Source organism: Cannabis sativa, unplaced genomic scaffold (genome assembly GCF_029168945.1).
Source record: "Cannabis sativa cultivar Pink pepper isolate KNU-18-1 unplaced genomic scaffold, ASM2916894v1 Contig3, whole genome shotgun sequence".
NCBI classification, from domain to species: domain Eukaryota; kingdom Viridiplantae; phylum Streptophyta; class Magnoliopsida; order Rosales; family Cannabaceae; genus Cannabis; species Cannabis sativa.
The window spans coordinates 2,989,740-3,016,724 of NW_026870039.1; the positions used below are offsets into that span (position 1 = coordinate 2,989,740).

The following is a 26,985-nucleotide window of genomic DNA, read 5'->3' on the forward strand; positions in this document are numbered from 1 at the left end:
ATATTTGGAGAAGTCTCATTGAAGTGCAAGATTTGGTTTGTAAGGGGGCGAGAAAGGGTATTGGTAATGGAGAGGAGAGCCTTTTATTTCATGAACTGTGGCATCCTAATGGTTAAATTTTGAGTCTAGTTAGTTTAGATCCTGGTCTGGATAATGCAAATTAAGGTTACTAGTCTTTTAATGGTGGGTGAGAAATCTTGGAATGTTGGTGTTATTAAGGATTTGTTTGATGAGAATGAGGTGGCTAGTATTCTTGGTATTCCTCTATCTAATTTGTTTGAGGAATTCCTGGCATTAAGAGTACTTTTAAATTATTATAGGCAGACCGTGAGGATGGTAATGTTTTGCCATTTTGGAAGAAGTTTTGGAAGCTAAGAATTCCTCCTAAAGCAAAAAAAAAATTGTGTGGAGAGCGGTTAGTGGGTGTATCCCGGCAAGAGTTCAATTGAACACTATACATGTGGATATTTATTTGTCACGCCTGGTTTGTCATGAGACAAGTGAATCAATTTTTCATTGCTTAGTTTCTTGTGATTTTGCTCGCAATTATTGGTGGGTAGCTATTTTGGCTATGATTTCGTTGGATGCAGGACCGTTTGGGGACTAGTTTTTTTCAATTTTTTTCTCGGCTGGGTGAGGAACAAAGTGCTCAAGCGTTGATGTTGGCGTGGAGGAATTTGGTTTGTGCAGAATCAACTCTTGTGGAAGGGTAAGGAAAGTTGGGTGAAGTTTGTTGTCAATATGGCTCGTATCACTCTTGATCAATGAGAGAAAGCTCAAGAAAGAAATTCGTTTCCATTGGTTGATACTTGGTATCTTTCGAATGTGTTCTTCAGAGTCTAATTTTTCTTCTGATATTATTGTCATTATTAAGGTCGAGTTTATTTGATTAAATGAAATTTTCAGTTAAAGAAAAACATGAGTCATCGATCTGAGTGGTATCCAAGTCACTCCATGCACTATATACATATATAAGTCTATAGCACATCATTATTAATAATACACATAATATTAATTTTTTTCTGCCATAAACCCTAACTTCGTCAACTCCCCAAATTCATAAAAGAAAAGAAAAAGTTAAATAAAAATACTCATTTTTAATTTTATATAATGAGATATATTTATTAATTAATTTCTACAACATCAAATTCGTATAATTTTTTTAGTATTTTATAAACAGATTTCAAAAATATTGGATACAATGATATTATGAAGATAATTAATTCATAAAGAAATATACATACAATTTTATATGACAGATCATCAAACAAGGTTTCAGAAAATTCCAAAATTATTAACGTGAACTTTTAGAGCTCCATATTATATTTCGATCTACTTATCAATAAGAGCCTTTTACAATACTCAAACTGTAATTATAAACAAGGATGCAGCCAAACCTCATATATATAATTATTTGGCTTTGCCTATACGGAACCAAAAGACAAAGTGAGAATCGGTGATCTATAATTAATTACGGAAATGAAAACTAAGAGCGTTGATTTCGTGTGTGAGTATATATATGTTTTATATGGAACCTTCCTTGATTTTGAATACTGAGCTTGATTATATATGTACAAACATTTTTTAAATACCCAAATTGACCTTTTCAAATAGCCAGACTGTTTGATAGGATTCCTACACTTTATTATAACACCATTCTTTATTATTGTTTTTGGGAATAATGAAGAGATGATGGTGTTGGGAGGCTACCCATTTTGGTATTTTATTGCTATTATACACGAATATGTTATTGTTCAATCATTATGAAAAATAAAGCTAGCTTCGTAATAGTGAGGAAGAGATTTAGAAAAGAAAATTAATTATGCAAAAAGCCATTCCACTTTTCTTTTCTGGATACTGAAATTCCTGGCGTACCTTTTTTGTTGCTCTTTTATTTTTTTCTTAAAAAAATGTAATAATTAATGGTAATTCAAAATATAAACGGTGTATTCATATAGTGTTAAGCAAATATATATTCATATTATTGTATGTTCACATCAATATAAATTTATTATCTTACAAAAAAAAAATATATAGATAGTGTAAGATTGATAATTTATATAATAGTATTATTAGAAACTTGCCAAAGAAAAATATATTTTTTAAAAAATTATTACTATTGTTTTTTTTTTTTAATTAAAAACTTATTTATTACTATGTAAAGATATGCACCTTCCTCCACATGTTCCCCAATTAAAACAAAGCTTAAGCTCCCCAACTACCCACTTGACTCAACTCAACTAATTACTAAAATCACTTTCAAACATATTATGATAAATGTTTTTTGTGTCATTAATCTTGAACAAATTTTCACCTAGAAAAAGAAAAAAATATTTAAAAAAACACATTTAGGTTGGTACAACAGAAATAACATAGAGAAATAAGGGGTAATAAGGGAATTAAGTCAAACTCCACAGCACAGCTTTTGCAATAATATTACTCTTACTCGAACCCGCGTACACGGTACAGCCCTATGTCCTCTGTCCTCTTCTGGTGGACCCCACTCCACCTGAGTTCACACACCTTAAACAACAATGCACCAACCAACCCACGCTACCCTTCTCTCTCTCTCTCTCTCTCTCTCTCTCTAAAACAAAGATAGGAGAGAGAAAACCATGCGTTACACAACATTTCCAACTCATATATAAACCCTACTCCCACACCCACCACTTTCAAAAATCACAAACTGTCTCTCATTCTCAATCTCATTCCTTTTCTCTGTCGTTTTTAATCTTTCACTGTCGTTTTGTTTTAGTACTACTACTCACATTACAATGCCGAGGAAAAGTAATGACGTGGCAGGGCGAGCTTGGAACATCCTCCGTTTAGCGCTGTTATGGGCGAGGAAAGGCGGAGTGTTTAAACGGCGTTTGATGACGGAGCTCCGTTTGTTACCGAAACTCATGAAGAGTATCGGCCACGACACTCCCAAGGACAGAATCCGTTACGGCGAGCGCCAGCTATCGTTCGATAAGACCCCGATTTTCCCGGCCATAAAGATTAACGGATCTTCGTCGATGAGACACTTCCACATCCCTTGCCTGAACCCGCCCACAGTAGATTTCGACTACGACTTTGACGGTCAAGACGACGACGTTTATTACGGAGGCTATTGTAAAAATAACAGTAATAATGATGATAAAGAAAATGATGGTGGTAGAAAGAGTTTTCTGATCAAGGGTGGAGATGGTGATGTTAATAATGATGATAATGAATTTGTACCGTACGATCAGGAAGAGAATATTGATACGAAGGCAGAGGAGTTCATAACGAAGTTTTATCAACAGATGAAAATGCAAAGACAGATTTCTTATTTGCAGTACAACAATGAGACTATTACCACAACTCCCAGAAGAAGCATTTGTTAAGTTTTTATTGTTACTAATATTATTTTTGGGTTGAGGAGGGTATTATTGTTATGTTTTTATTATTATTGCGGCATTTTGTAGATATACTTCATTATTATTATTTTTAATAATAATGATAAAAATGTAGAGAGAATAAATAATGTTTTTTTTTTTTATGTTCAATCGAGTTTATGTTTCGTAAAGATCAAAGTCTCCAACAGAAGAAATTATGATAGAAAAAGGTTATGATTTGGTTGGTTAATTTGGTGTTGGATTGGAATTGGAATTGCACTGACATTATTTTGTTTTTGGTTGGGACGTTAAATTTGACAGCTCATATAATAATATATAATATGTTATTTGAAATGTTAATAGGATGGTCACCTTCCAATTTAATATAAAATGTTACTCATTTTAATTTAATAAAATAAGTAAATAGCATTATAAATACTTATAATTTTATGTTTATGTTTGTAAGTGGCATAAATCAAATATTTATTTTTAACAGCATAAATACTCATTATTTGTAAAACTGTAATTTTATCAGTACAAATTTTGTTTATGATTTATTAAAAGAACATTTAGAAGTAACTGATACTACATTTCTATCTAGACCCAATGATAAAGAATTTAGGCATTATTATATGTGGTTTGTTTAAGACAATAAGAGAGTCTCACAAAATTAGAGAAAAACTATAATTTTACAAACATTAGGTACTTATACCACTAAAAATAAACATTGAGTTTATGCCGCTTACAAACATAAAACTTTGAGTACTTATGTCATTATTTACCCTAATAAATAATATAAAAAACTACTAATAACTACTTATAGACTCCGTTTGACACAATTCTTCAAAAAACTAAAAGTTGTGATAAAAAAAGTATATGTTAAACAGTTCAAAAACTGCTTATTAAAGAATTTATGGAGAAACTATAGTTAAAGGCTAAAACTGATACAACCTAACTTTTAAAAAAAAAATGGTTAAAAAAACTCTATCATAAATTTATTTAAACTAAAAATATATATTTACTTATTTAATATATATTAAAAAATTTAAAATAAAAGAATTATAATAAAATAAAGAATATTTAAATATCTTATTTTTTTTATTGGGCTTTTTTAGTTTTAACCAAAAAAAAGTAACAATATTACAAAAATACTTCCAGCTGGCCAAACAAACAAATATATAGCCCAAATAAAAAAAATTATACAAATATCACTTATACACACCTTAAACCCAGGATCCATGCTTTTGGGCAACTATCGCGCAACCATTGCGCAACTACGCAGCCACCCAGCGCAACTAAAACGAAAATTCAACCAGAAAGAGAACCACCATTAATTTCGGCGACTTTACCTGAAACAACGACCAGAATCAATTAAAACAGGTGCTGTTTTAAATTCATAAAAAAAATGTAGAAAAACTACTGCGAAACTAAAATTCAACCGAAAATCTAATTTAATTTACATAAAACTAATGTCCTGACTTCAATTTTTAGATCCATGAAAGGCAGATCTCAAAAAGTTGAACTGCAGTTCCAAAACAATCCAACTCAAGTATAATCCAAAAAAAATTACATCAATACAATAGTAAAATGTTTATCCTTGCGTATTTTTGTTGTTCTCCAAATTTCTGATGGTGAATTTGTTCATATTAAATCATAAAGAGACATGTAGATAGAGTTACGTATGTGGAAATACTGTTCTGATTTTTAATAATTCACAATAGTTGCATTACAGTTGTATAAATATTTTGCTAACAGTTATTTCGTCTGATTGAAACATTCGTCTGATGCAATCTTCGGCCAACCACCCAGAAACTTTCGTCTAATTAAAACTTTCGTCTGATGCAACCTTCGCCCAACCACCTAGCAACCACCCTTCAACCATCGTCTGATTAAAACTTTCGTCTAATGCAACCACGCAGCAACCACCCTGCAACTATCGTCTGATTGTGTAAGTGATAGTGTAAGTGGTATTTTGGTAATTAAAATCACATAAAAAGTATAAATATTATCTTTACTTTATGGAAGTATTTTTGTAAATATAGTGTCAATTTATATTTTCTATGTAATAATTCCTTTTTTATTTTGTCTTAAAAATATTTTACATTTTATATTTTTAATATTAACATTCTACATCAACCTAGAGAATTTTATATATTTGAGTTTCTAATTTTTTTTACATGTGATAAAAATATAATTTAAATTATTATAATTTATTTTTATCAAATGCATATTAAAAATTTATATAGCATAAGTTTTTATATAACAAATTAAATTATAACATTATCATTATCATTATAATAGAATCTTAACAACTAACATCACTTTGATATTTATAATTTACCAAACACTCTCACTACAACATTTTTAGTCTATAGCGGCGGACCCCCTCCGCCGCTAATAACAGGGGTATTAGCGGCGGAGAGTGGGGTCCGCCGCCAGGGGCGGACCCACATTGTAGCGAGGGGGGGCAGTCGCCCCCCCTGAAAAAAAAAATCGAGAAAAAAATGTATATGTATTTTAATTAGTTACAACATATATTTGTATTAAAAGATGATATTTATAGACATAATAGTAACCTTGGTGTAATGGTTAAGGTAGTTGGTAAATAGGTTAGAGGGTAAAGGTTTAAACCCCACTAACTACACTTTATATTATCTTTTTAAATTTATTTACGCCCCCCCTCACTTTAAATTCTGGGTCCGCCACTGTCCGCCGCTAATGTTGGCCGTTTTTTTTTTTTTTTTGAAAACATATTAGCGGCGGGCAGTCCGCCGCAACTGCTCCGCCGCTAATACTAATAGCGGCGGACCCGCCGCTATTGCTCCGCCGCTATTAGTATTAGCGGCGGAGCCCGCCGCTAATAGTCCGCGGCTAATGAGTGAGCGGGAAAATTCCCGCCCGTTACATTTGAAAGTATTAGCGGCGGGGTATTAGCGGCGGACCCCACCGCTAATAGTAATCAGTTTTTTTTAAAAAAAATAAATAAATAAATTAATTATTATTAGCGGCGGGGTCCGCCGCTAATATGCCTATATAAACCCCATCAAACCCATTTTTACCATTTTTCGTTTTCTCTCAAAAAAAATCAAACCCTATAAACTATTTTCCCTCCGCCTCCCCCAACCGCATCAGCCCACTCCGAAGCCTCCGCCTGCCCAAACCGCCTCCGGCCGACCACCCTTGCTCTGCCACTGCCGCCTCCGAAGCCTCTGTTTTAAGGTATTTATATTATATAGATTTATATTTTTTATAACTTTGTTATAATTTTAGATTTGTATAATTTAATTTTTTGTTTTATGTTTGAAATTTTTTTCGAAATATTAGGAATTATAATGTATAATGTATATATTGTTTTTAAAATTTCGTATTGTGTGTATATATATAAATTTGTGTAATTTTTAGGTTATATAAATTGCAATATATTAGGTGTTTTAGAATGTGTATATATATAAATCTGTGTAGTTTTTAGTATATATAATTTGTAATATAATTATTAGTATATATATATAAAGGAATAATATATATTGTGTATATATATAATAATCTGTATTTGTGTATATATATAATAATCTGTATTTGTGTATATATGTTAACTGTGTATATATATATTTGATTTGGGTATTTTTTGATTTATTTGTGTATATATTTTCACTGTATATATATATTTTTGATTTGGGTATTTATTGTTTTATTTGAGTGTTTTTACTTCACTGTATATATATATAATTTTGATATATATTGTTTTATTTTGGTTTATATATACACTGTGGATATATATATGATTTTTGGTTATATTTTTGAAATATAATGTATTATTTGTATATTATATATATAATAATGTTATTTTTGTTTATATAAGTATATATTATATATATATTATTTTAGTAATATTATATAAGCTAAAAGAGTATATTTTGTATAGTTTATATAAATATTTTATTGTTGTATTTTTTTTTTATACATTTTTAAATTATTTTGTGGAATTGAAATTATTTATTAATGTTTATTTGTTGTTGTTATATTATAATTTGTATTTGATGTAATTAATTTTGTTTAGTATATTAAATATGAATTATCATGATAATATAGTGAGAATAGTGAAAAAATTATCAAATATAATTTTAGGATGTAAGTTTTGTAATTTCACATATTTTAAATAAAGAAAAATAAAAACAATGAAAAAAATAAAAAAGTATAATAAAAATGAAAAAGTTAAATAAAATGAATTTTTTAATTTTAATATAAATTGTAATTGAATTAATTAACTTTTATGTTTGGTATTAAGAGAAAACATGTTAATGGAATTTTATTTTGTGATAATTTTATTATTTTAAAAAATTAAGATTAATAATGGAATTAAAAAATTATAATTTAATATAAATTTATTTTATAAAAATAAAGTTTTAATTTTATAAATTAAATATTTCTCAAAAATAAAAAAATTTAAAAATTCAATAAAAAATTGAACTTTTAATTTTATAAATTAAATAAAAAAAATTAGTTTAAATTATAATATATTATATAAATTTTTAAATAATATATTTTTTTAAAATAAATAATTCATAAAAAAGAGATTAATTATTTTTTTTAATTTAAAGTTATTGGTAATTAAATGAATAAAGTTTTTTTAAATAAATTAGTTTAAACTATAATAAGTTATTACTTTTTTTTATATAAATTAATAAATAACATAAAAATTAAAATTTTTTTAAAGAGTAATTTGTTCATTTTTTTAATTTAAGTTGTAAATATTAATGAATAAAATTTTTATTTAAATGTGTAATTCATAAAATATTCATAAAATTTTATTAATGTGTAATTCATAAAATATGTAAATCATAAAAAATTCACAAAATTTTATTAATGTGTAATTCATAAAATATGTAATTCATAAAATATTCATAAAATTTTTATTTAAATGTGTAACTCATAAAATATTCATAAAATTTTTATTTAAATGTGTAATTCATAAAATATTTCATAACACTTTACAAATTATTCAAATTTGTAACACTTTATTTGTCGCCTAAATTGTAGATGGCGACAATTGATAAGTCTTGGACCAAAATCAGAAATCGTGGTTGCCATGAATTTTGGAATGGTTTACAAGCCTTTTTAGCAATGGCATCAGAACATAAGGATTGTGATGGAAGAATTCGATGTCCTTGTGTGAGATGTATAAATAGTAGGTTTGAAAAAATAGATAGGGTTAGAGCACACGTATTTGATCGAGGTTTCATGCAAGGATATGATAAGTGGATTTATCACGGCGAGCCTGAGGATGTTGTCGATGATGTAGCAGATTCATAGATATTGAATCAGAGGATGAAATGATACCTATTCTAGAAGACTTCTTTCCCCCAACAACAGAGGATGTACAAGGAGAAGATGAACAACCAACCACAAACCCTCAGTTTGATGACTTATTTGAGGAAATTGAAGCTGAATTGTATCCCGGTTGTGATTGGATTTCGTCTCTCAACTTTTTAGCAAAGCTATTGCATTTAAAAGTTAGGGGAAAAATTCCTAATAACATCTTTGAAGAATTATTGAAGCTTTTAAAGTTTGCGTTTCCGAAGGAAAATAATATTCCATCAACTTACTACGAGGCAAAAAAGAGATTGAAGAAATTAGGCTTGGGTTATGATAATATCGATGTCTGTTTGTATAATTGTTGCTTATTTTATAAGGAGAATGCATCCAAGGAGGCTTGTCCAGTTTGCGGAACTAGTCGTTGGGTTACTTCCGAGAACGGGAAAGGAAAAAAAGTTCCTTGCAAAGTCATGCGATACTTTCCGTTGACACCTCGACTTAAAAGATTATATAGTTCGAGGATTACAGCGAAAAGCATGATATGGCATCATACTGGAAAATCAAAAGATGATGGGGTGTTGCGACACCCGGTCGATGGTTTAGCTTGGAAAGACTTTGATGCAAAACATCCCGAGTTTGCAAGGGACCCAAGAAATGTTCGACTTGGGTTAGCTGCTGATGGATTTAATCCATTTGGCAACATGAGTCTTGCATACAGCATGTGGCCAGTGGTGGTAGCTAACTATAATCTACCACCTTGGTTATGTATGAAAGATAATTATTTTTTGCTATCTACCCTAATTCCTGGTGCAAAATCTCCAGGTAAAGACATGGATATATTTTTAAGACCTTTGGTGGATGAATTAAAGGAGTTGTGGAATAATGGGGTAGCAACGAGAGATAGTTCGACCAACTCGATGTTCACCATGCGTGCTGCGCTTTTGTGGACAGTGAATGATTTTCCTGCTCGTAGTAGCTTGTCTGGGTGGAGTGGTCAAGGTTATAAAGCTTGCCCTACTTGTAATGAAGACACGACGTCCATTCGAGTGATCGGGAAGACATCATATGTTGGTCATCGAAGGTTCTTGCCAAGTAACCATGCAATGAGAAGGGATACTCGATTTGATGGTAAAGTTGAAAGAAGACCTCCTCCAAGACGATTTACTTGTGAAGAAATATTATCACAAGTTAATGCTCTCGAACCCCAAATTCCCGGACATCATGAAAATTTTGGGGGCGTGAAACGTAGAAGAGTTGCAGAAAATTGTAATTAGAGGAAAAAAAGTATTTTCTACGAGTTGGAGTATTGGAGCACGAATATTTTAAAACACAACATTGATGTCATGCATGTTGAGAAGAATGTGTGTGATAGTCTCCTAGGAACCATCTTAAATAATGATAAATCAAAGGACACAACCAATGCGCGCCATGATTTAAAGAAGATGGGTATTAGGGAATCGTTGTGGATTTATGAAGATGGGAATGGGAGGCTAATGAAACCGCATGCTCCTTATGTTTTGACTCGTGAGAAAAGACAACTTTTTTGTCAGTTTGTTAAAGGAATAAAGTTTCCCGATGGCTTCTGTTCAAATTTAAAGAGCAAAGTTTCTCCAGATGAGTCTAACATTATTGGGTTAAAATCCCACGATTGTCATGTCATTATGCAGCGAGTACTAGCGGTTGGTGTCCGTAAATTTCTACCTCGTGACACTGCAACAACTATTACTCAGCTGTGTAATTTTTTTCGACAGTTATGCTCTAGAACTCTAAATATAAAAGATATGGAGGATGCTCAAAATAATTTAATTCTGTTATTGTGCAAGATGGAATTGATTTTTCCTCCAGCTTTTTTTGACATAATGATACACTTGGTATTGCATTTGCCTGAAGAAGCGATATTGGGTGGCCCTGTAACGCCCTAATCTATAGGAACGCCACGTGTGTGAATTTATAAAACTAGTTTAATACTAATATAGTAATTAATTATTAAAAACTGTGAGGATAATAAAAACTTGACTAAAATAAAATACTAAAAACGGACATTATAACGGCAGTAAAAAGGAGTTCCGGAATTCCCTGTTATAAAAGATTTATCCAAAAGATGATATACAACAACAGTTCAAAATACAGCAGACACAAGACACAGCCAGTCTAAAACAACTCCTGTCAACTCAACACGCAAGCTGGTGGGGTCAATATGTACATTGCTGGAGAAGATCGCCATCTCATGGTTATTCTAACTTTGCCTTGCCCTTACCTGCGCCACAAAGCACCCGTGAGTCACATAGACTCAGCAAGAAAAGTAATAAAGAAGGATACATTAAATAGCTAATTATACATTTCATTATCACAAAATGATTAAACTATAACATTCAACAGTAGGTAATATAATCAATCACATGCATAGAAACAGATATGCTCATATATTTGTATTGCCTAATCAAGCAAGCCCGTGTCATAATGCAATATCATATATAATATCATTGCATCACCTAATCAGGTGAGCCCGTGCCACAACTTGACGCTAATATATCGCATCGCCTAATCAGACGATCTCGTACCTACGCTCGGTACTCATCATATGCCACTGACGCCCGTACCTTTGCCTGGTACGTCGCCAAATGTATTGCATCACCTAATCAGGTGAGCCCATATATCGTGTCCATAGTATCATTACATTATCATTGCCTAATCAGACAATCGGTAATTTCAGAACATGTCATGCCATGTGGTACATTATACTTTTCTTACCTCAAGTTCCAGATCAGGTATGTTGGCCGACCTGCTTGGAGAACGATCGATAATCTCGGGCCCTATGTCATAACAATAGTAAATCAATAAGTGTTTATCCCAAAACACCACTTAACACTCGCGTAAGACAATCTAGGATTTTCTACCAAACTCTGTGGTATAATACACTAAAATAAAACTTATATTTTGGCTCTAAAATATACACCATATTGTAGAGCTCGTCGCAAGCTTCGAAACGGTATATAGAACGTCCAAAATAGACACCCGAGTGAAAAGTTATGATAAAAATACGATTTCTGATCTCTTATGAATTTCTAAAAACTATGAAACACGAAAATCTCAATTTTCGCACTCACCGAAACACTACCAAAACTTATCCAAATCACTCCAAACTTCACAGGGCACATATATACCATGACTACTATCATTCTTATGTAACAGAAGTTAAAATCGAGCCCTTAAATGGAAAACGCCATTAACGCTCGGACTAAGCTTTAAAAAGTTCCAAACTCGATTTCTAACCCAAAACTACTTCAATTTCAACAAGAAAACATCGGAACTAGTCCCATGACTACCCGAGAACAATCCTATAAGGTCAGAACCTTCATAACTATTCTAATTCACAAAACCCCTATACGAAACCAATTGTTATTAAACTTAAAACGAAATTAAACCTTACCTTAAGCTTCTCCGCTCTGAGAATTCGCTATCCTGCTACTACCGGAGCTTAGATCGCTAAGTTTTGGATTGAAAATCAAAGAAAATGAATATAAAAGGAGAAAATTTGGTTGAAGGGGAGAAACGAGGGTTCGTCTCTCTGTTCTCTGATAAGTTATATATATAACTTAATAATATATATATACGTATTCAAATTTTCTTTTTTAACGTTAATAATAATAATAATAATAATAATAATAATAATATATAATAATATAATATTAATAAAAATTTTATTATTAATAATTATTTTATTATTTCTTAGTTACTAAGAAACTTTTACTTCTAGAGCGCTACATTAAATTCTACATATTCCTAATTATCCCAATACCTATATTATCAACTTATCAAAATATTCTCATTAATTCTATCAATTAAGCCTGTTATGACATTTCTAGCCTCCGATCGAGTCTCCAAGGTTGTCAAACCTGAAAATATTTTTATTCCACATATAGTTCATATTACATTCACACATACTATATAAATCTCCGTAATTTAAAAATCACGCTTATTTATCCACTTATAGCAAATTTAAAATTTTATGTTGAACTAAATTAGTTGGATTATCATCCCACTCATTACCTGGTTAACTCATAATATAAATATAAACCCTAATTATTAATTATTAAGCTTATTGGGATATTACAACCATCCCCTCCTTATAAGAATTTCGTCCTCGAAATTTACCTGAATAACTCGGGATACAACTCCCTTATCTGTGACTCTAATTCCCAAGTCGCTTCCTCAACTTTACTATTCCTCCATAGGACTTTAACCAGAGGGATCGTTTTATTTCGAAGTACTTTCTCCTTTCTGTCTAAAATCTGGATAGGTTGTTCATTATAAGATAAGTCTGTCTGGAGCTCAATATCATCGTAACTCAAAATATGTGTCGGATCTGATACGTACTTTCTCAACATAGAGATATGGAAGACATTATGCACCCCAGACAATGCTGGTGGTAAGGCTAATCGATAGATCACCCGGCCTATCCTCTTCAATATCTCAAAAGGACCAATGAGTCTAGGGCTGAACTTTCCTTTCTTCCCAAACCTACGTACCCCTTTCATATGTGATACTCGAAGAAATACAAAGTCTCCCACTTGAAGTTCAATATCCCTACGCTTTGGATCGCCGTAGCTTTTCTGTCTACTTTGCGAAGCAAGCATACGAGATCGAATCTTTTCAATGGCTTCATTGGTCCTTTGGACCAATTCAGGTCCAAGATAACGTCTCTCTCCAGCCTCATCCCAGTGGATAGGCGATCGACATTTCCTACCATACAACATCTCGTAAGGTGCCATACCAATGGTACTCTGATAACTATTATTATATGAAAACTCAATCAAGGGTAGGAACTTGCTCCAAGATCCTTCAAAATCTATTACACATGCTCGCAACATGTCTTCCAATATCTGAATGGTTCTCTCAGACTGACCATCTGTTTGAGGGTGAAAAGCTGTACTGAATCTCAACTTGGTTCCCATAGCTTTCTGTAAACTCTCCCAGAACTTGGAAGTAAATTTGGGATCACGATCTGAAACAATTGACTTTGGGGTTCCATGGAGTCTCACTATTTCCTTAATGTACAATTCAGCATACTGCTCCACAGTATAAGTCACTCGCACGGGTAAAAGTGCGGCGACTTGGTGAATCTATCCACTATCACCCATATGGAATCATATAACCCAGTAGTCCTAGGCAACCCCACTACGAAGTCCATAGTTATATCTTCCCATTTCCATTCAGGTATTCTCAAGGGCTGAAGTAAACCTGCTGGCCTTTGATGTTCAGCCTTAACCTGCTGACAGGTTAAACACTTTGAAACGTATTCAACAATATCACTCTTCATTCCCGGCCACCAATATATTGCCTTGGTGTCATGATACATCTTTGTTGTCCCCGGGTGTAGGGAATACGGAGTAGTATGGAACTCATCAAGAATTTCTCTTCTGATCTGATCATCTGTCGGAACACAAATTCTACCCTTATATCTTAGTAGTCCACTTGGAGTCACAATGAAATCTTTTGTAGCACCAATCTCAACTTTTTTTCTGAGTTCAATAAATTCAGGATCATTTTGTTGGCCAATCTTTATTCTTTCCAGTAAATCAGACTGCAATGTAATATTTGCCAACTTCCCGACTACAAACTCAATCTCAGCCTTGGCCATATCCTCAGCCAATCTTGGAGAGATTTCCTTCAACTCATAAACTTGCCCGGGCCTTTCCGCTAAGTGCATCTGCCACTACGTTTGCTTTGCCGGGATGGTAGAGGATTTCACAGTCATAATCCTTGACTAACTCTAGCCATCGTCGTTGTCTCATATTCAAATCTTTTTGAGTGAAAAAGTATTTCAAACTTTTGTGGTCGGTGTAAATCTCACACTTCTCACCATATAAATAGTGACGCCAAACCTTCAGGGCAAAAACCACGGCTGCCAGTTCTAGATCATGAGTGGGGTAACGCTGTTCAAAATCCTTCAATTGCCTAGAGGCATAAGCAATAACCTTCCCTGATTGCATTAACACACAACCCAAACCTTGTCTTGAGGCATCACAGTATATCACAAACTTTTCGTCACTGACTGGCAGGCTTAGAACTGGTGCGGTAATCAATCTCTTCTTTAATTCTTGAAAGCTATTCTCGCATTTATCAGTCCACATAAACTTATAACTCTTTCGGGTCAGCTCGGTCAAAGGAGTAGCAATTTTGGCAAAACCTTCTACAAATCTTCTATAGTACCCTGCCAATCCTAAGAAACTTCTAACTTCAGTTGCTGTCTTAGGTCGTGGCCAATCTCGAACAGCTTCAATCTTCACTGGATCTACCAGAATCCCATCCTTACTTACCACGTGTCCTAAGAAACTCACTTGGGACAACCAGAATTCACACTTCTTGAACTTTGCATAAAGCTTGTGTTCTCGAAGACGCTGCAATACCATACGGAGGTGTTGTTCATGAGCTTCTTCCGATTCAGAATAGACTAGAATGTCATCAATAAACACAATCACAAAGTTATCTAGAAAGTCCTTAAATACCCGATTCATTAAGTCCATAAATGCTGCTGGTGCATTAGTCAAGCCGAAGGACATCACTAAAAACTCATAGTGCCCATATCGAGTACGAAAAGCAGTTTTGGGAATATCCTCTTCCCGAATCCTCAACTGGTGATAACCAGATCGAAGGTCAATTTTGGAGAAGATGGTCTTTCCCTGTAACTGATCAAACAAATCATCTATCCTTGGCAAAGGATATTTGTTCTTTATTGTCAACTTGTTCAATTCACGATAATCAATGCACATACGTAACGATCCATCCTTCTTCTTGACAAACAAAACTGGTGCACCCCAAGGAGAGGTACTCGGCCTCGTGAATCGTAGATCAAGTAGGTTCTGTAATTGGACTTTCAATTCTTTCAATTCTACCGGTGCCATTCTATATGGAGCCTTAGAAACTGGCTCAGCCCCAGGTACTAATTCAATTTCGAAGTCAATCTCTCTTTTTGGTGGTAATCCCGGTAACTCTTCCGGGAATACATCTGGAAATTCACATACTACTCGAACCTTTTCCGACCCCTCAGGTGTATCTTTTGTGGTATCCAACACACTAGCCAGGTATCCCATACATCCTTCTCGTAATAATTCCTTGGTCCTAAGTGCCGATATCAAAGGAATCCGAGATCCCTGCACCTTTCCCATAAAAACAAATGGAATCTCACCCTCTGGTTCAAAAGTCACCATTTTTCTCTTACAATCTATAGTAGCATTGTACTTAGTCAACCAATCCATTCCCAGGATTGCATCAAAATCTTCTAAGTCTAATTCAATCAGATCCACTGACAATTCTCTCCCTTCTACTAACACTGGAAGAGACCTTACCCACCTCCTGGAGATTACCACTTCTCCAGTAGGTAACAAGGTACCAAATCCACTAGACATGATATCACATGGCCTACTCAATTTCTCAATGATTCTACTAGAAATATATGAATGTGTGGCACCAGAATCAATCAAAATAGTAAACATAATACCACCAATAGATATCTCACCTGTAACAGTCGAAGGGCCAGCTTCAGCATCTGCTTGGGTCAAAGCAAACACCCTAGCAGGAACCACAGGACTTTCTTTCTTAGCCTCGGGCTTTTGTAGCTGTGGACAGTTGTTCTTGAAATGACCTGCTACTCCACATTGGTAGCAAACTCTAGACCGGCATTCACCCAAGTGATGTCTCTTGCATTTTGGGCATTCAGGGTAAGGCTGCCAAACCTCATTTCTGCCTCGACGAAAGCCCTGGTTACCTTGAAACTTTCTGTTTGGACCAACAACCAGTGGTCCATCTGGTTTCCTTTTTCGGTCATTGGGGCTAAAGCTTTTACTCACTCCAGTACTAGATGAGGTTTTCCACACGTCCTTCCTCTGAGTACTCTTTTTACGAATCATGCTTTCAGCCCCCTCAGCAGTGAGAGCTAAGTCCACAATCTGAGGATAAGTCTTCACGATCCCTGATTGTTTGGCTGCCATAATCACATCTCTAGCAATATACTCTTCAAGACCTCTGATAAACTTAGCTTTTCTTGCAGCATCACTGGCCACTTCATCAGAAGCAAACTTGGCTAGCCTGTCAAACTTGGTAGCATATTCAGTCACAGTCATGCTACCTTGAACTAATCGTGCGAACTCTTCAGCTTGAGCGGCACGAATGGATTCATTATAATATTTCTCATAAAACAGTGCCCTGAATGCATCCCAAGTCATAGTATTCAGATTATGACCTTGGGAAACAATCTCCCACCATATCCGGGCATCATCTCGTAACATATAAATAGCACATCGTACCCGATCATTATTTTCTACCCGCATGAAATCAAAGATAGAAGCAATCATAGTCATCCACTGTTCTGCTTTCAGTGGGTCTGGGCCACCCTCAAACACAGGTGGGTTTTGTTTCCTGAACCGCTCATAAATTGGTTCCATACGATCCCCCACATTCGGTGGCACTACCTGAGGTGCCAGTATAGGTGCAGGACGAGCCTGTTGCTCTCTCAGGTCTCGAATCTGCTCCCCTTGCTGCCTAATCGTCTCTTGCATGGCAGCAAATAGTTGTTCCCAGTTTTGAGGGGGTGGAGGATGCTCTTCCCCACCACCTAACCCGAGCTCCAGCTCGCGGTTTAAACGGCCAGATCGCCGTTGCATGATCCAATATCCTGCAACCCAAAACCTTCAACGATTTAGAATTCAAACAATATCAACATCAATATGCATATGCTATTCACACACTACTTCTTCTCATCATACACTATACTTGTCTAAACAGGTAAGGCAATAGCAAATAACATAAACACTTACTATACCATGAGTCGACCTGTCCTCGCAGCAAATGTACATATTCGACCAGTCTTCAGGACCTTTAAAACCATGGCTGCTCTGATACCAAGTTGTAACGCCCTAATCTATAGGAACGCCACGTGTGTGAATTTATAAAACTAGTTTAATACTAATATAGTAATTAATTATTAAAAACTGTGAGGATAATAAAAACTTGACTAAAATAAAATACTAAAAACGGACATTATAACGGCAGTAAAAAGGAGTTCCGGAAATCCCTGTTATAAAAGATTTATCCAAAAGATGATATACAACAACAGTTCAAAATACAGCAGACACAAGACACAGCCAGTCTAAAACAACTCCTGTCAACTCAACACGCAAGCTGGTGGGGTCAATATGTACATTGCTGGAGAAGATCGCCATCTCATGGTTGTTCTAACTTTGCCTTGCCCTTACCTGCGCCACAAAGCACCCGTGAGTCACATAGACTCAGCAAGAAAAGTAATAAAGAAGGATACATTAAATAGCTAATTATACATTTCATTATCACAAAATGATTAAACTATAACATTCAACAGTAGGTAATATAATCAATCACATGCATAGAAACAGATATGCTCATATATTTGTATTGCCTAATCAAGCAAGCCCGTGTCATAATGCAATATCATATATAATATCATTGCATCACCTAATCAGGTGAGCCCGTGCCACAACTTGACGCTAATATATCGCATCGCCTAATCAGACGATCTCGTACCTACGCTCGGTACTCATCATATGCCACTGACGCCCGTACCTTTGCCTGGTACGTCGCCAAATGTATTGCATCACCTAATCAGGTGAGCCCATATATCGTGTCCATAGTATCATTACATTATCATTGCCTAATCAGACAATCGATAATTTCAGAACATGTCATGCCATGTGGTACATTATACTTTTCTTACCTCAAGTTCCGGATCAGGTATGTTGGCCGACCTGCTTGGAGAACGATCGATAATCTCGGGCCCTATGTCATAACAATAGTAAATCAATAAGTGTTTATCCCAAAACACCACTTAACACTCGCGTAAGACAATCTAGGATTTTCTACCAAACTCTGTGGTATAATACACTAAAATAAAACTTATATTTTGGCTCTAAAATATACACCATATTGTAGAGCTCGTCGCAAGCTTCGAAACGGTATATAGAACGTCCAAAATAGACACCCGAGTGAAAAGTTATGATAAAAATACGATTTCTGATCTCTTATGAATTTCTAAAAACTATGAAACACGAAAATCTCAATTTTCGCACTCACCGAAACACTACCAAAACTTATCCAAATCACTCCAAACTTCACAGGGCACATATATACCATGAATACTATCATTCTTATGTAACAGAAGTTAAAATCGAGCCCTTAAATGGAAAACGCCATTAACGCTCGGACTAAGCTTTAAAAAGTTCCAAACTCGATTTCTAACCCAAAACTACTTCAATTTCAACAAGAAAACATCGGAACTAGTCCCATGACTACCCGAGAACAATCCTATAAGGTCAGAACCTTCATAACTATTCTAATTCACAAAACCCCTATACGAAACCAATTGTTATTAAACTTAAAACGAAATTAAACCTTACCTTAAGCTTCTCCGCTCTGAGAATTCGCTATCCTGCTACTACCGGAGCTTAGATCGCTAAGTTTTGGATTGAAAATCAAAGAAAATGGATATAAAAGGAGAAAATTTGGTTGAAGGGGAGAAACGAGGGTTCGTCTCTCTGTTCTCTGATAAGTTATATATATAACTTAATAATATATATATACGTATTCAAATTTTCTTTTTTAACGTTAATAATAATAATAATAATAATAATAATAATAATAATAATATATAATAATATAATATTAATAAAAATTTTATTATTAATAATTATTTTATTATTTCTTAGTTACTAAGAAACTTTTACTTCTAGAGCGCTACATTAAATTCTACATATTCCTAATTATCCCAATACCTATATTATCAACTTATCAAAATATTCTCATTAATTCTATCAATTAAGCCTGTTATGACATTTCTAGCCTCCGATCGAGTCTCCAAGGTTGTCAAACCTGAAAATATTTTTATTCCACATATAGTTCATATTACATTCACACATACTATATAAATCTCCGTAATTTAAAAATCACGCTTATTTATCCACTTATAGCAAATTTAAAATTTTATGTTGAACTAAATTAGTTGGATTATCATCCCACTCATTACCTGGTTAACTCATAATATAAATATAAACCCTAATTATTAATTATTAAGCTTATTGGGATATTACAGGCCCGGTCTTTATGAGATGGATGTATCCTTTTGAAAGGTACATGAAAAAATTGAAGAATTATGTGGGAAATAAGGCACGTCCTGAAGGGTCAATTGCAGAAGGTTATGTTGCTGATGAGGCAGTAACCTTTTATTCAATGTACTTTAAAGGGTGTGAAACAAGATTTAATCGGCTTGATCGAAATGAAGATGCGCCTTCTGTTTGTCGCTATCTCTCAGTTTTTAATTCTCAATCTCGTCCTTTAACTAGCGGACTTATCAAGCCTCTTGATCATACCAGTCGTGAAAAAGCTGAGTGGTACATTCTTCAAAATTCTCCTGAAATCCAAGCTTACTTAGAGTAAGTTTGTTACATTTTTATAAATTATTTTATTAAATTTTTAGTTTTTATTTTCTATCTCCTTCTATCGTATCTTGACATTATCATACTTCACAGTGAACATTTGGACAAGATCAGGCATGAATATCCTAATGGTAATCACGATGCCTTGCATAGGCAAACTTTCCGTCCGTGGTTTCACAAGAAGGTATAACGACAAAATTGTTAAGTTTTAATTCAATCATTTATATTCCTCTCATATTAATACATTTTATGTATTTAGATATATGAGCTGCACAAGCTTGGAACTTTACAAAATGGTGATGAGTTACTCGCTCTCGCTTCCGGGTCCGATTACTTAGCAACATTTTACGAAGGTTGTGTAGTGAATGGTGTTCGGTTTATTGCATCAAAGCGAGACCAAAAGTGGAAGACACAAAATAGTGGTGTTACTGTTGCTGGAACTGAAGGGTTTAATTATTACGACACACTTGAAGATGTAATCACTATATCTTATACTGGTGCATATACAGTGTCATTGTTTGAATGTAAATGGTATAACACTAATCCATTAAGAAAGAAGACAATCACTGAAAATAATATAACTAGTATAAATACTCGTGGATATTGGTATCAAGATGACCCGTACATCCTTGCTAACCAGGCGAAGCAAGTTTTCTATCTTGAAGATCCACTCAGAGGTCGCGATTGGAAGGTTGTTGAAGATATTAGCCATCGACAAATTTGGGACATTACTGACAACGAAGATGAGACTGATGTAGATGCTGTTAGTGATTCTAACTCTGCCAATTTTGTGTTGACGGTTGATCTTGGAGAGTTGATTATGCAATCGAATGAACCTCCAGTAATTGTTGAATCGTCCGATCAGTTAGTGGATTCTGAGATAGAGAATAATGAACTTGATGAAAATTATGTTGCTGAAGAAGTAGATGATTTACTAGTTGAACATGTAGAGGATGAAAATGTAAACTTAGTGAATGATGGAAATGATAGTGATTCTTCAGTGTAACTTTTATTTTGTAAACATTTGTTACTAAAATTTTTTACAATTAAAGGAATATTTAATTTCTTTCGTATTAACATTTTAAATACTTATATTTCAATTATGTGTTTCACATTTGTGAATTCTTACATTTTTTTCCGTCTTCAAAGTAAAGTAAAATGTCAGCTACGTTAGCGACATACCACGGTGGGGATGGTGATGGCAGGGATCCCCCTGATCCTTCTAGGGTACCGTCGTCTTGCGAAGCAGGTTTTCATATTTTTTGAAATCTACAATTGTTCTGAATATAAATAGTGAATGTATGATTTACTAATAAAATTATTTTTCCCTCGAATATATATAGTTCCACCTCCGGTCAGAAAGGGTCGTGGGGTTGCCGCAAACGCTAATCTCGAAAAAAAAAAGGAGAGAAGCTGGTAAGCTCTTACCGGTGGAGGTAGATCTTGAAACCGGCAAAGTTGTTGGCACTGAAGCAAGCAATTATGTTCGATTTCTTGGCCAACAAGTGAGCATGTTGTGCCCGGGTGGTCATCTAAATTTTTTCGATGTACCCCAACAATACAAGGATCAAGTGCTCAATCGAATTAGAGTGAGTGATTTTTAATTATTAAAGGTTGTAATAATTTTATGTCCTCATTTATAAATTAACATAATTTTAAATTATTTTATTAGATAGTACTATTTTGATATCGATGGGAATCCCCATCGAGACCTACTTATGGGGACTTTATATTCGGTGATGGCGGAGCGGTATAGTGAGCGAAAGACGCTCAGACACAAGCATTTCAAACAACATTACAAAAAACCAGAAGATTGGGACACAGTTCTCAAATTCCCCCCTGACTACTTGAATACCGAGACTTGGAAACCAGTTTGCGAATTGTTCGTTAGCGAGGCATTTTTGAATCGTTCAACTAAAAATAACTCGAATCGGCAACTAATGAAATATCCAACAACGCAAGGGACAAAATCGTTGGCGTCCATACGCCACGGAATGGTATGTATTAATTCTTTAATTGTTAAATGTTTCATAAAAAAAAATTCTTTAATAGTTAATAATATTTTTTTCTTATAATAAACTAATTTAATTGTTTATATTTGTATAGGGGGGTCCTCCTGGAGAGCATGTAGTTGAAGCATGGAAGGAGATCCATGTGAAAAAACCGTCTGGAACTTTCGTTAATGAATTAGCTGCAAAAGATTATGCAAGTGATTAAAATTATTTATTATTAAAATTTATATTTTATATTAATTACATATTCTGATAATTTTGATTTAAATAGGAGGAACTGATTAAGGAGCTTGATAGGAAGCGACTGGAACGACAATCCCAGAGCGATACTGGGACTGAATCTGAATCTGATACTGGTTATCAGTTTGACGTTATGGAAACAGTTCTAGGCCAAAGATCTGACTATCAAAGAGGCGTGGGTAAAAGGCTCAAGGGCAAAGGAAAGAAACCAATCCCTCAAACTCAATCAACGGTGCCTCCCCAACCAACTACTGAAATGATGAGCACTGTGGCAGATATATTCTCAGCTATGCGTGCCACTTGGGGGGGTAATTTGACGCCTGAACAACGTGCCCAAATATTTAACCCACGCTTTGACAATTTCATTCAAACGTATAGTCAGTCGCAGTCGCCTGGTGGTTCGTCTTCTCAGAGTCATGCCGCTCCACCGGAACAGCAACAACAACCTCCTTCGCAACCACAATTTCAGCCTTCCTCGCAACAACAATTCCAAAATTTGTCACAGCAGCAATTTGAAAATTTTTTGCAGCAGCAACCCCGATCTTTTCCTCAGCAGCAACAACAGTCTGCTCCGCCAATGGGAAATCAGTTCTTATACCGAACACCGTCAGAGTCTCCTCCGCTCGGCTCAAACTTACCTGATTTTGGATTATTTGGGAGTTCATCGCAGGATAACCAATTTTTTTCAACTCCCATTTTCAACCAAGCTGAGCTCGGTAATTTGACGTTGGGTTTATCATCAGACCAAGCGTATGTACCTTCTCCGCCACGGGCTTCGGGGACTCGTACCGAAAATAATCCAGATCAAGACTTCATAATTAGAGACTTGAATGAAGATGTTAATGAATAATTTATTTATGTTTTGTAATAATTTAGTTTAATTTTGAGACAATATTTTATTAGGATTAATATGTTAAAGTTAATTACTTTGGAGACAATTTTAAATTATTAATAAATTTTATGAAATTGTTTTAATTATATTAATTAGATTTATTTATTAAATATTTAATTATTTATTTATATATAATATAAATAAATTTTGTAAAATAATTAATATTTTTTTTTTATTATTGGGTGTTGTAGCGGCGGAGCAATAGCGGCGGGACCCGCCGCTATTGCCCTGTGTCAGTCTCGAAACACGAAACTGACACAGGGCAATAGCGGCGGGGTCCCGCCGCTATTGCTCCGCCGCTATTAATAGTATTAGCGCAGACCCAGTTTTTGGCCGCTAATACTATTAATAGCGGCCAAGCAATAGCGGCGGACCAATAGCGGCCGAGGTCCGCCGCTATTGCCCTTTAGCGGCCAGATAATGGACCAATAGCGGCCGAGGGGCCCGCCGCTATTGCTCCTTAATGTTGTAGTGTCTGCTCATTTTTTTTTCACAGTTCTATTGCAGTTATTTTTTTTCACAACACGGCTACAATTGTTTATTCCCACAAAACAGTTGTGCCAAACTAGCTCATAGTGCGTCACATTAGTATGGTATTAGCATCTTAAAATGCCTAATCCAAAATTTGAGTGGAAGTGTGTTTTCTAATCGCATGAGTTTCTTAAGTCTACGGTTCGTTGGGCAATAGGTTATAGTGTGAAGGTTGATATTTTTCATCAGCCATGTCTTTTGGATGATGTGTGTCATTTTGTTACTTCAAATGCACAAGCTTTGGTCGATCTGTTAGGAATATTTTACCAGGATCTACATTTACTGACAAATATGTTGAATTAACATCCTAAATATGAATTCTCTAAAATAATGAAATTAAACACATAAGGGTTTAAGAAAATCTTACATTGATTGCAGCTGAATATAATGACTCTTTCTATTCAAGATCTCTAGCCCTTGATTGCTTTTTGTAATAACTTTAGACTATACACTCAAAAGTGACATAATTCAAGATCCCAAAAATATTTTACAAAATAGTACAAGTCTTTTCACTAGCCGTCCTAAGCGGCAAAATTAGAGCTACAAAAGTACATCGCTGGTAGACCCCAACTCGCTTGGTCTAGTGTGGCCCGAACATGTACAAGCACCGCCAAGCTCTCGCACTCATGGCTGATCATAGACAGATTTACCCGTTCCTGCATAGTAGAGCACCTGTGAGCCAAGCCTAGCAAGACAGTAAAAATATAAATAACCGGAATTAACATATCACATATACAATAATGCCATTTCACATTTGTCTATTTAGCATAGACCCGCGTGTTACACTCACACGCCTATTTATGTCTATGTGGCATAGACTTACGTGTTACGCTCATAGGTGTAAATATAATAAGGCCTTAGAACGGTTCATCTCGGTTCTAATTATCGAGTCCAACCCGATTCTGCCTTGAACGCATAATCCTTATATTCAAAAATATATACAACATGGCATAACATTTACAATTTACTAGGGTAATAACCATAGGCCCATAAACCACTCACTTTAGGGTAATAACTCTAATTCCGGTTTCTAATTACTCACAAATATCACATTCAATATAAGCAACACTGCGCATAACTCTATGTACCTGATGTCCCGCAAACGTGGAGATTCCAAATCCCCGGGTGCTCCTGACCAAGTACTGGTAATCTTAGTCATAATTTCCGCGATTCAAAAGTATAGGGTTAATCCCTAAATCCACTTCCACAAATTATATAATTGGCATTCAAATTATAGATAATCACATAAAGCTCGTAACGAGCTTTTCAACGATATATACAACTCCCAAAACGGAGTCCAGATAACAAAGTTATGAATATTTGAAAATATGTATGAATCTGTCCAAAAATAAAGGGGTGGGCCGCGACACTTCCACATGGGGCCGCGGCACCTGGGTTCGAATCCCAAGCCACCAACACGGGGCGGGCCGCAGCACCCAAGGACTAGGGTCACGGCCCTTGGGTTTAAAACCCAGGAAACCCCAAACTCAACTTCGAAAATACCTGCTCAAACACACCTACTTCATCCCAATCATGCATAAACCTCAAAATCATACTCCAAAGATTAATAGGTAATAAAACAGAGCATCAAAACACATATATCATGCTTAATCTACAACCAACATTCATCAAAAAATTCAGATTAACAACCTCAAATTAAGCTCCAAACATTGAGCTAGAATTCCACATAACATCAACTCAACCATATGAGTAACAAGCTGAAATCACAAGCTTAAACTCCAAAGAATCCACTTCAATTTCAGCAACTAAGAATTCTCAATTTCACAATTTAAAACCCACACAAAGCAATAACTACCGATTCAAACACAACTATGTCTACAACATCATAATCAACTCCAATCCCACAAGCATGCAATTTAAGAACCTAGTCCATGGCTTCACATATATTTTTACTATAAAATTACAGCAATGAAACTCAAAATAAAAATGGTAGAAATACTACCTTAAGCTCTTCGAAAAGCCAAACATAAAATTCTACAAATTCAACCTTAAATCACACCAATTTCTCACAAATTATCAAGTGAAGGAAGAAGAATATAGTGAGAGGGAGAGGGTCGATTTTGGGGCTGAGCAAAACCAGAATTCTAATTCTAATATGCTAGAAATTGCATTTTGTTACAAATAACACAAATGTCAAAATGGCACAAATGCCCCTAGGGCCATATAACATACATACATTTAAGGGCAATCAAATCATCACTCACTCACACAATATTTAAATAATTTCAGAATATTCAAATAACCATCAAATGCCAATATAAAATTCTGAAAGTGTATTTCAGCCCCGAACCCAGTTCGGCCCGAAATACTCGATTGTGACTATATCGTGCTGACCTGTCAGAAAGCACCTAAAAAATGACACAACAAGTATACTATATAATAATATAGTCCATAAGCACACAATTAAATTAAATTCACAATTTTACCCTTCTCGGGTCATAATTACGTAAATGCCCCTGGCTCACTAACGGGGTGTTAACAAGTCATTTATCAAATTAATTCACATGTAATTAAATATATAATAATATAATTCCATAATAAACATACATTAACTAGTTAGGGGTTGCTAATCTATTTCCTTTATCTTAGGGTATTACAATTACCCCGTCTTTATAGAAATTTTATCCTTAAATTTACCTGAACAACTCCGAATATTTCGGCTGCGAATCTGTCTCGAGTTCCCAAGTTGCCTCTTCAACTTTACTGTTCCTCCATAATACTTTTACCAGTGCAATAGTCTTATTTCTCAAGACTTTTTCTCTTCTATCAAGTAATTGCATCGGTTGTTCCTCATATGATAGATCTGGTTGTAGTTCCAATGCTTCATAACTCAGAATATGGGACGGATCTGAGACATACTTTCGAAGCATCGAAACCTGGAACACATCATGTATAGCTGCCACTATTGGGGGCATAGCCAACCTCTACGCTACTTGTCCTATCCTCTCAAGGATTTTAAAAGGTCCGATGAACCTCGGGCTAAGCTTTCTTTTCTTACCAAAGCGTTTAATGCCTTTCATAGGTGATACTTGGAGAAATACCATGTCCCCGATCTGAAAATCAATGTTCTGTCGCTTTGGATCAGCATAACTCTTCTGTCTGCTCTGACCTGCGAGCATTCGTGCTCTGATTTTATCAACTGCCTCACTTGTTCT

The 26,985-nt window shown here is 34.7% G+C and overlaps 2 protein-coding genes across 2 annotated transcripts; both read left to right on the forward strand.

The window, feature by feature from the left end:
- Positions 1 to 2,658: 2,658 nt before the first annotated feature.
- LOC115708055 (uncharacterized) lies at positions 2,659 to 3,873 on the forward strand. Its single transcript, XM_030636229.2, has one exon. The coding sequence runs from the start codon at positions 2,775 to 2,777 to the stop codon at positions 3,366 to 3,368; it is 594 nt and encodes a 197-aa protein (XP_030492089.2). The 5' UTR covers positions 2,659 to 2,774; the 3' UTR covers positions 3,369 to 3,873.
- Positions 3,874 to 8,689: 4,816 nt separating this feature from the next.
- LOC133033100 (uncharacterized) lies at positions 8,690 to 9,946 on the forward strand. The gene has a single exon (XM_061107701.1). It carries the CDS (start codon positions 8,690 to 8,692, stop codon positions 9,944 to 9,946), a length of 1,257 nt encoding a protein of 418 aa, XP_060963684.1.
- Positions 9,947 to 26,985: the final 17,039 nt, after the last annotated feature.

Excerpts from the sequence above, each read along its gene's own strand:
- LOC115708055 (XM_030636229.2), top strand. The coding sequence starts at position 2,775 with ATGCCGAGGAAAAGTAATGACGTGGCAGGGCGAGCTTGGAACATCCTC.
- LOC133033100 (XM_061107701.1), top strand. The coding sequence starts at position 8,690 with ATGATACCTATTCTAGAAGACTTCTTTCCCCCAACAACAGAGGATGTA.